This window comes from Poecilia formosa, unplaced genomic scaffold (assembly GCF_000485575.1).
Source record: "Poecilia formosa unplaced genomic scaffold, Poecilia_formosa-5.1.2 Scaffold34, whole genome shotgun sequence".
In the NCBI taxonomy this organism is placed as follows: Eukaryota; Metazoa; Chordata; class Actinopteri; order Cyprinodontiformes; family Poeciliidae; genus Poecilia; species Poecilia formosa.
The window spans coordinates 3,270,571-3,281,735 of NW_006799973.1; the positions used below are offsets into that span (position 1 = coordinate 3,270,571).

The 11,165-nt window shown below is 35.6% G+C and overlaps 2 protein-coding genes across 2 annotated transcripts; both read right to left on the bottom strand.

Annotated features, from left to right (window-relative positions):
• Nucleotides 1-2,429: 2,429 nt before the first annotated feature.
• On the bottom strand, nucleotides 2,430-4,561 carry LOC107835980 (nectin-1-like). Its single transcript, XM_016670434.1, has 4 exons — nucleotides 4,292-4,561; nucleotides 4,145-4,210; nucleotides 2,715-3,023; nucleotides 2,430-2,560 (listed from the first exon to the last, which is right to left on the bottom strand). The coding sequence occupies exons 2-4, from the start codon at nucleotides 4,200-4,202 to the stop codon at nucleotides 2,430-2,432; spliced, it is 498 nt and encodes a 165-aa protein (XP_016525920.1). The 5' UTR covers nucleotides 4,203-4,210; nucleotides 4,292-4,561.
• A 1,726-nt stretch (nucleotides 4,562-6,287) lies between these two features.
• LOC103136827 (carcinoembryonic antigen-related cell adhesion molecule 2-like) lies at nucleotides 6,288-11,165 on the bottom strand. The gene is made up of 4 exons (XM_016670435.1): nucleotides 11,036-11,165; nucleotides 8,351-8,671; nucleotides 7,173-7,448; nucleotides 6,288-7,079 (listed from the first exon to the last, which is right to left on the bottom strand). Exons 1-4 carry the CDS (start codon nucleotides 11,163-11,165, stop codon nucleotides 6,694-6,696), a joined length of 1,113 nt encoding a protein of 370 aa, XP_016525921.1. The 3' UTR covers nucleotides 6,288-6,693.

Consider the following 11,165-nt stretch of genomic DNA (forward strand, 5'->3'; position numbering starts at 1 on the left):
TTGCTCAGTAAGTCCTGCAACGTCATCGACATCATGCAAGCAACTGTCCACTGTTGCTTGCATGCAGTTTCAGGAGAATTAAATGCTGCAAGTCAATGACTCATTACAATCAGCTGGGTTTCTAAAAATGGCAAATATTTTAACCAATTTGAATAATAAACCAAGTTTGACTCCATTGTTTGGGAACTAATTAATTTGGAATATATGTCACTGAATTGGAACCTGTTTGTGTAGTTGGATTTAATTACCTGGGTTTTTGGGAAGTGACTTGTTATAAATTAGTGCTTTATAAACAAACTAAAAAAATAATAGAATAATCTGCAAATGGGACATATTATGGATGTTAGCAATGGCTTTCTTCTCTTGCTCCAGCTGAGATTTGCAATGACTAAGCTGTGGATCTCTTAGACCTTCTCAGAATGGCTGAATTTATAATGAAATAAAGGTTTAGTTATCCAGGTCAATTAACTGATTGGGAAACTTCTGAGGAAGATTGTTTTATTGGATTTTATTCAAGAGTAAAAGGGGCCGAATATAGTTTTTAAGGCAAGTTTTTGTTTGGTGAAAATCACTATTATTTTAATTCCACTTCAAAATTATGTTACTTTTTGTTGCTCCATCACATAAAATCCCAATACAAAGTGTGATGTTTGATTTGTCATGTGAAAAAATTTGAAAATCTCAAGAGATATGAACAGTTGCATTAGATATGATTCAAAAACTACACATGATAATTGTTAAAATGCTGTTTCACAAGCTCACATAAACACAACGTCCCCTACCATTTTAAATGGTACATTCTTAGTCTTTTGGTAAAAACTGTTAGTTCAATAACTTCATAAATGAAAACAATTGAAAAATGGAAAACATTTTTGCAAGCACCAATCACAAGTTATAGACATGCTGAAATGCTGATATTATCATTTAGCTGGAAGTTTTATTGAGTTTGCTAAAAGCGTTTGCAGAACGACCACAGAGCTGCAGACGATTTTTTTTTTTTTTCATAAAACCATAAAACCAGTACTGTTGCAGCAAATCTGCTCTGTACAAGATTTACTAAACACTAAACACTGTTTCTCAGTTGGGCCTCTGATGTTGAACTTTGACCCCCTCATATGTAACTTCCTCAGCCTTTGCAGCTGCTCGAGGTGTTTTATTCAGTGAAGATCCTGAATTTCTGGTTCGTTTAGGCCTCACATCCGCATACACCACTTCCTACAGCAAGCATTAAAAAAGTGTTGATTCAGAACAATTTCTCTCTAATCACAGCAGAATTATATAAAAAACAGACAAATTTTTGATTAAAAATTTAAATTTACCCCTGAGCTCACAGGGCTGCTGTAGTTCACACTCGCTTCATGACTTGATGCATCTAAAAAACATAAAAGCCTCTTTAGAGGAAGTGAAAAAAACCCCCAAATAAAGCAATTGAATGCTGTTCAGAAATAGTGATAAGAGATCGTTTGCTCTCACCTACGTGGACTTCAAGTCTGCGAGCCGCTTTATGTCTACAAGAGGAAATGTAAAGAGCAAGAATTAGATTTCTGAAATTGTTTGACTTCAAGTTTGCATGATTCAAATAGACCAAGGTGGTTTTATTCCAGTTTATCTTGTAGATTTTTTTAAAGATACTTTTTAGAACCTTCTTGCCAAAGCCATCTGATTTTTTTTAATAGATTTTATATTTCGTGGGGTTCATTACACAATGCTTTTTAACAAGGTTTGCCACACATTTGAAAGAGAAACTTTAAGTTTTTTTTCTTACATTTTTTTCTAAATGTATTATGTTTTCATATTTTGAGAATTGGCTCATTAATATAAAAATAAACATCCAGGCTAACTGAGAAATAATTCTAAATATAAACATTTTGAGTCTGTTTGATTGATGGGTTCTATGTTCTTTTTATCAGGGGCTCGGAGAAACTGGGCTCTGTGGATTGTAATATTTATTATCCAGGGAAAGCTAAATTAATGGATAACTAATTAAATCTCAGATTGAATTTTAAAAAAAGCATGATTTATATTCACTTTAAAAGAGCTGGGTCAAAATAATGTTGCTGTCCTCCGGTGCAATAACAATAAAAGTTTCTGATTCTGATGAGCCAGGAAACCATTAATTTAGTTTTTTTTTTAAATCAGCTGATTATCACAGATTATCAAGGGAGGTTCTCCCAATGACTAAACATAAATAATAAACAGGATGGCATTTTAGAGGATTTTAGTGTAAATATATGATACACCAATGAATTATGTCTTTTTATGTTTTTTTGTTTATTTAAACAAAAATGTGTCAATACTGGATGACTGGAAGGTGTTGCATTTTTCAGTTAATAGGAATGAAGTTATAGCTAAAGTCTTTAAAATTTTTCAAAATGTAGGAGACTAAACAGAGTCATTCCACCACAACATAAGTACCAGTAAAACCAGGCCTACCTTCTGACATAGATAAGATAAGCTGCAGTTGTCAGGATCCCCAAAAGCAGCACAGCAGAGATGATGATCGCACGAATTATCCCTGGTGACATCTGTGTCTGCTGCTTTGGTTCTGGGGGAGGATCACCTAAAAAATGTCAAACAAAATTATTTAGTGTTAATAATGATCTGTTGAGCACTCAGATCATGTCAAAAATTAAATACATAAAATCAAGAAGTTGAGTAGTTTCTCTAAGCTTATTTAAAATAGTTTATCATCTGATTAATGATTCTTTACGTACCAGTAACAACAAGTTCGATGGTTTCTTCATGTGATCCACTGGGGAATGCGGTTACAGTGCAGGTGTAATTCCCTGAATCTGTCATTTTCACATCTCTAATTTTCAGCGACTGTTCTATAAGATTTATTCTTTCCTTTAGGGGAGAATCTTTTATATTCATTTCAAGCTGGGGGTTGAAAACAAGAAGAGTCATGGACTCAAATTCCCACTCAACCTGAATAAAGTTTCCTGATTCTGGGACAAACTGGCATTTCAAAATGACATCTTCACCAACATATCCAGTCACTTTGAGTGTTTCTGCCTGAAGATCTGTAAGGAAAAAAAAGTTAACATGCTGAAGAGTCGGATAGAGAGTAATTTGAATGAGATCGCATTTCTAAGTTCACAATTATAATGTTATTTTTATCACTTGATAAATTAAAATTTTATTTCTCAGAAAACAAAGTTCTTTTTTCTGTCAAGATGAACACTTCACAAAAACACTTCGGATGTTTCACTTCTGTCAAGGAACTTAAGAAATTTCCATTTTAGTTTGAGCCATAACTCTTAAGGAATCAAACTGAAGAAGTTTGAGTTATGGCTCTTCAGTTCTGCATTGTAAAACATTTTACTCACTTGTAGATGTCTGTTATTGAATACTCTATAATTCAAATAAATTTAGCGAGTTTTAGATGTTGAACCTAAATGTGTGAGTTTGAGAAAGATAAATTTACAGTAGTAAGTTGTGTTAACTTTTTATTAATTTAGTCAAACCTCCAAGAGAGTTAAATAAATTAGAGTTTTTAGGTTAGCACTTAAAAAACTGAAAGAAGAAAAAGACAGGAGTGGGAACTACTTCTCAATGTGCTTAGCATGTTTTTGTATCCTCAGATGGATACAAAACATTGATCTCACTCTTGCGTTAAGGCAAATGTTCATTTTAATGCACTTCTGAGTTTGCAAATCTTGAGGATAATGTCTTGTTCACATTAAATGTTTTTGAGCAGAATTCATTGTAATGTTTGATAAAAGTTATCAGATCAGAAGTTTTTGTTCATTCAATTTGAAACAAGAATTTAAATTGTTCTAAAGTAAAATAAGTAGTTATTTTAACTTGATATAGTGAGTAAAAATAATAGAGAAATGTGGCTTTTTAACTAGGTGAGAGCAGTTTTTTTTCTTGCATATTGTGAAATAATTATTTGGTTTAAATTTCAGCATTAAGTTAAAACTTACAATTCAAGATTAATAAACTTTAAAAACAATGTTTAAACAACTTGCCTCTAGCTGTTAAATCAACTTCACGAACTTCAATTTCTGAGTTAAAACCAAAACAATTTTGTTGATGACTTAAATTCCATTTTCAAGGCAGCAGGTGGATTTTCATTTTAAAGTTAAACCATTTTCAAATGTTTTAGCGTGGCACCAGAATTTTAAAATAAGAGTCTCACCTGGAAATGATGTGATGAAAATTAGATTTACAACATGAAGTATGTTGCAGGTTCTCATTGCAGCGACTGGAGATCATAAAACACAATTAGTAAAAGTTTGTTTTTTTATTTAATTGTCACCTTTAAGTCAACTTCGGATTAAGTTACTGTTGGTGCGTGGAGCGGAGGCAGAAGTAATGTAAGAAGTGTAAAACCCTTTGAAGGCGGAGCAGTAAAAACTGACAAGAAGTGGAGCAAAAGCTAAACGCGACCATAAAGCAAAAGTTCCTACATCAGCTCTGCTAATCTACTGCCTCGGTGCCCCAGCTGAGCAAGACTATAAATAAAACCAAAGTGTTCTGGCGCTGCTCAAAAAGACTAATTTCTTTTAACCATAAGATTTGATACATTTAGGAATGATTTTACAATTTTCAAAAGTTTGACAAGATAATGACAATATCAAATAAAATAAAAAAAATAATAATGTCCCAAATTTATCTGACTGACTGCCTCATATTTCTAAAGACAAACATGACTCCTGTCCTATTCAACTGTTGTGGTGAACTTCATTTAAACTTCCTCAACAAATCTCTTGAAATGCTGTGGATATTGTTTATGAGTTCTTTGTGTTTTGAATCCAGAATTGCTAAAGGAAAGATGTTTACCAGTAAGTAACACTTATACAGCACAGATATCTGGCTCAAGTAAATACTTGAGCCAGATATAACCTCACATCTGTATTTGTTCCCTTTTCATATGAAGGATGATGAAGAAATACATTATGATAGGAGGATGAGGCTTCCTAATTGTAAATGTAAATATATAATTTTCTGGACAGTTAAGTCTCTGCCAGTGGCTCAGTCTTTGCTTTCTTCTTGGTCATCAGTATTGTTGCACGTGCTTCGTCCGGATGAGGTTAACACTTCTGAGTGGTCTCAGTGATTGTGAAGCTCTCAGTGTTATCAGGTTCTCAGTACTGTTGCATGTGCTTTGTCTGGAAAATGTATCACGAGTGGTCTCAGTGGTTGTGAAGTTCTCAGTGTTGGATGTTAATGGTTTTTCCACACCTTTTGTCACAACTGTTGCTTCTTAAAGGTCATTTATTATTTGTTACTCGAAAAACAATCCCCTCTTAGATTAACTCATTACAGTACAATTAATCTCAATATGTAAAAACTTTTACTAACCACAACTGCATGAAAACTGCTGGTGTTATTTTTAATTCACAGATGAGTGAATCCTGGCCATTATGGATAAATAAACCATTAAATATCAACCATATCTCACCAGTACACGTTTTGCTATTTAACACACACACTTCTCAGATTTTTGTCAAGAAATACAAACTTTAAATCATGTCTCATTTTGTTGTATTTTTCAATCAGACACCATCTAAATAAATACCGATGTTTGTAATTTCAGCATAAAACTGGAAAAAGTTCAAGTGGTAGGAACACGTTGAACTGTATTGAGTTTCTTTGTAACCAACAAAAACACAGTTTTAAAATGAGGCACAGGGAGAAGGAAAATATGAAATGGGCGGCAAAACATTAAACAGATTTTATCTCAATATGTACTGAGTGTGTCAGGAAGTACAGCTCAGTTAGCAGTTTGAGTGAGGAAGTTAAAAATAGGATGACTGGAGGCTGAAGAATATGGGGAAGGAAAGTGGTTTCATTCAAACCTTAACTCAGTCTCATCATATCGATCTTTTTTAGAGAAGCTACTCAAATAGATGACATATAAACATCTCCTCCAATCAGAGTCCCACGTTCAGGAGCTCCCAGGTGTCCAATAGGCAATGAGGTCAGTGATCCATGCTGGTTTCATTTAACTCAATCCCAGCATGTAAAGATGAAGGTGAAAAAATATCAGGAATTACAGATAATAATAGAGTCGCAGCTCTACATCCAACATTTTTCTATTAACAGAAAGACCTCAATGGATATTGTCCTGCTATTCTTATGAAAGATTTTTACATAAAACAAAAGATGATTAGTGACAAACCTAAAAAGTAGAAAAAGAGAAAAGGAGTGCAAAAACTAAGATGATCTTTCCATCAGTAACGATCGTTGGAATATTTACACCCACAGAAAATCACAAATGTGAGAGTGGAATAGGGTAGGCAGTATTTCATTAAATTTAATTATTTAAAATGTTTTACAGAGTTAAACTGCTAATTCTTAATAATCGGTGCATCAGTGTGTCTTTAGCAGAAACTATAAGTGCTAATTTCTTCAGCAAGTATATATTTCCAAAGAATTTCTGTGTTTCAGCTTTTTTTCTATCCAAAGTAAAATAATTAAAAACAACAGATATAAAAAAGTAAAAAATAAAACAACATGTATATCTATTTAAATATAGATTGCACCTAGAAGTGCAAGACTTTTCATTTCACATCAGGTCTTTCTGAGCTTTCGGCAGAATCCAACGCTTCTTGTAGTTTTGTACTTTTCATTGGAGGTTTTCTTTATTAGCTGCATTTATCTGAGGGTTGAACAGGAAGAAAGTGTCATGTTAATAAATGCATGGTATAATTATAATTACAATAGAGTGACTCACCTGCTGTCTTACATTAACCCCTTAAGCTTAATTACGCTGATGACCAAAGCTGAGAATGACCAACAGGGGGCAGTGCAGGATGCTGTGTATGATAGAGAGGTTTCAGTCAAAATGAAGCAGAAACGACATTCAGTGACCATCTGACCTCTCAGATCCAGAACGGCAGAGTTTTCCTTCCTGGTCACCATGTTTCTGGCAGTGCAGGTGTAATTGCCAATGTTTTTAGCCTCTAGCTTCTCTATAACAAACATGGAGGTGTTGACATGCGTTTCATTCCCATTAAATGTCCAGCTGAAGTTTGCTGGAGGAACAGAAACTGCTGTGCACAGCAGTGTCACTCTGTGACCAGGCCAAGCTGCTGACGGCCCAATAACTGATATGTTATACGGTCCGTCTGCACAGAAAGATATTACACGTCGGGTCAAAGCCATAAAATGCTGACCTGTGGTCAACAGCTGAAATAAAGCTTGAGTTTTACAGTACTTACAGTTGACAGTGAGATGGAGAGCCGCAGTCTGGCTGCTGACTGGGTTGCTGACTCTACACTGGTAGTTGCCGTGGTTGGAGCTGAGGACGGGGCGTATGAACATGGTTCTGTTGTCCATCGACAAGCTGATGCTCTGCCCGAAATCAAGAGGACGGCCATCTTTCATCCACTCTCTGGTGATGACGGAGCCGGAGGCCTCGCAGGTGAGGCTGGTGGAGCTTTGGTTTTCTATCAGGACGGCTGCAGGGCTGCGGATGTTCGCTCCAGTTATCAGCTCTGGTGGTGAAAATTTCAGACAATAACTACAAGAGTTCAATAAAATATCCTGATAAATCTTTGCGATACCAAATTGATTAGGCCAAGAAATAGCAGATGTGATTATGTCTGAATTTCAGACTGAATTGTTGATTTTTACTGTTCTGTAAAGTAAATGTTACATTATTTATAAGTTCATTAGTGTCAGAGTATGCATTTTATTTCAGTTTGACAATGTTTCTTCCACCACATATAAAAACATTATTGTAATGTCTATATATGTGAAGATATTTATGCGAAAAGGCACATTTAAAGCTGGTCATCACGCAAATGATTGAAGGGAGATATTAATAAAGGATTTATGGTGAATTACAGCTGATTAGATGACTAGAATATGTTTAGTACCTGTTAAACTAATTTTAAACAAAGCAAAAATATAAAAATAAACATGAAGTCTATAGGTAAAATGTCAACTATATATAAATATATAAATAAAATGAAAATGAACATTTTAATGAAAATAGAGAAACACACATTTGGTATAAACCAATAATTGATCAGCAAAATTATTGTGAATTTTTCAACAGGTGCTAAACATAACCAGAGAGTATATATATTGCAGCATTTTAAATATATTCTAAGAATTATACTATTTTATTTGGTGGTTTAATAAGTGAGAAATGTTCTTTCTACAAAAGAGTTTGAAGGTTTTTAGTTGCCTCTCAGAGTTGCCTTTATTTTAAACTCAGTTTTATTTTAAAATGCATTAAATATCAAACTTTTAAGCCCAGTTTTGTGTTTTCTGAGATGTTTTATCCATCTGGTTATTTTATTTCACCTGTATCCACCATTATTCCTTTAGGAAACATTCATGTTCAGATGGATTTGTTCCTTATTTCCCCCCATAGTGTCTAAAGACCTACCGTACACATTGAGCGTGATCCTCCCCGTTCTCTGCAGCCCCCCGTCCGGTATGATGGTGAGTGTGTACTCCCCGCTGTCCTCCAGCACCAGGTTCCTGAGCTCCAGCGCTCCTGTGGCTCGATCTAATGAGATCCGGTTGGTGTGTCCCGGCTCTGTGATGTTGGTGCTGGTGGAAGTGATGATGTTCGCGCCTTTAAAGCTCCAGCTGACAGACAGAAATGGGCTCTGTGGGGGGCTGAGGCTGGTGGTGAACTTCACTCTGCCTCCTACGGCTCCACTCAGCGGTCCTGGGTTTAAAATATTCTCACCTGAGCACACTGCTTTTTAACCCCAAGAGGGAAGAAAAACGGTCAAAACGTCAATAACCCTGCAAGTTCTGCCATACTGTTAATTGAAAATGGACATTTTATTTCTCCGTCTGTAAGAAAATAAACTAAATTTACCTGATAACAGGAGCATCACAGCAGCCCAGAAGCTCTTGTCCATGCTTTGAATGGATTTTTAAAATATTGCCAGAGTCCACCACAAAGTTTGAAATGCAGAGTTGAAGGTTCTCCTGCTCTTTTATTGTCCAACACACAACCAACTCCAGCCTCCCACTCACTAATGCAAAGAGCAAATAATGTTTACTCTGCTTGTGCACATACATCTAAGTGCCTGTGGGTAAATGCAATCAAGAGTTACGTGTGTTCTTCCTAAGGGGGTTTTCACGGAAAAGGGATTCAGCTACATTTGAAATTAAAGATGAGAATGGATCTCCTTTAGATAGATTATGATCTTTGACATCTGGTTTCTGTTTTCTAGTCATATGTTGAACTCAATACAACATAGAAAGGTCGAGTTTAAGTAAAACTAAAACATGTAAAGTTTCAAGAAGTTTAGGGAGTTTGGAGAATGTCCAGTTGTGCTTGTATGAATATGAATACATTTGCATTAAAATGTTACGTTTATGAAATTAAAGCTTTGGGATAAAACGTCATCTTATTAATTTATTGATAACTTCTTAAAATATCCATGGGTTTTTCAAGGGTTTGGCTTGATAATTCATTTTCACTGACCAGACTGTTTGCCTGTATGCATATTGATGAAACGTGCAGTTGTAAAAGCAGTTCAGACTCTGACTCATGTTGGTGACCATCGGTTTTTATGAGTGTTTCAAGCTTTTGAGGTTTCCTGTTTGGGAAGATGCAGTGATCCGTAGCAGAGGAGGATCAAAGACGTCCAGGAGACACTTGGGCTCCATCAGACAGCTTCCCAAACAGAAAGTTCCTTCAAAACCTGAACAATAGATTCAGAAAAACAATCTCTCTCGCTCTCCTGGGTCCTGTGGTGCATTTCGTACCAACCATCCATTAAATTACACCCACAAGGAGGACTTTTCATAACAGCTTTGACAACCACTGGTTCAGGGTAATTTTCCATCATTTGCTCTTACGCTAGGGTAAGAAAATATGGTCATGTCACCCCAATAAAGATCAGGAGTCGCTTAGAGTGTAGCAAAAAGCTTCAGGAAATAATACGCAGTTGAAATAAATTGCATGTGAGATTCTAGTTTGGTTTATTTTGAAATTCTGAGAGGTAAGTAGCAGAAGAAGGATGATTTGGTAAAGCACTGATCTGGAGTCAGCTGGACCAGAAATCTATAAAAATCAGAACCAAGAGAAAACATCAACGCTTTGAATACAAAATGAAGGTTCAGCCAGTAAAGAAAGAAAAGCAGTGAAATCCTACAAAACTGTCATTTTCCTTGAATCAGGACGTCTGCATCCAGGATTATCGCCTCTACCGCTTCACCAGGTGGCATCACAAACCTCAACTTCTCATGTATAATCTTCTTTGAGGTGTTGGCACAATCTCAAAAACTGACATCCATGAAGATGTTACATTATTGAGGTGCAGCGAATCAGCAGAAAGGAAAATAAACTGAAGTGCTGCAATCTGTATTCTTGCTGCATATGATGCTTTCACATAGCTCAAACAAAAATATTTTAATTATTTAATATTACAGCATAATCTTTTTATATGTTTTGATAATTTACCAACACAACAGAACAAATACATTTTACACTTTAAAGAAAAAGCACAGCTCATACGGCAGAGGGAGCAGTGATCAGGAAGCACCCGTCTAGCAGAGTGGATGTTTTTTATCCCCCCAACTGTTTTTCCAGGAAACACATCAAATGTGAAAGCAAATAGCTCTCCACCTGCTATTTTATGGCCACTTTAATCTGTACTCACAGTTACAGTGGTGTTTTTTTTTTAGGTTCTGTGAATTTGAAAACAGTACATTAAGGCCCTGCTACCAAGTAGTGTTTTACTGTGGAAGACACATTTAAGATACTCCTTTTAATAGAACGAATAAAACATAAATATCACAAAACACATCTGTGCAAAATGTTGTTTGTAAAGCCTATGTAACAGATTTGCATATACCAACAGTATGTGGATATGTTTCATTATTAAGTTTACCTTTTCTGTCTAAAAACAAACACAAATTTGTTGAAATAACGGTGCAACATCCAGCTGTTATGTAGTTAGCTTTTGAGGCGTCACAGTCTGGGAAATCTGAATGATTATTATGGAATGGATTATTATTATTTTTGTTAAACTTACTTAAACACATCAGATTCCAGAGACATTTTCTTTAAACCGTTTCCGCCTGTGACAGTTAACTTGTGACTCACTGTTTCTCTGTTTCTCGGTGTACGTCTCGCTGCCAGCGCCTCGACTCGACTGGGTGACACGCGCCGCTTCGTGACTGTTGGCTGGTTTTCCATTAAAGAGCCAAGTGAACCTTGCTGAAGGCGCAGACAT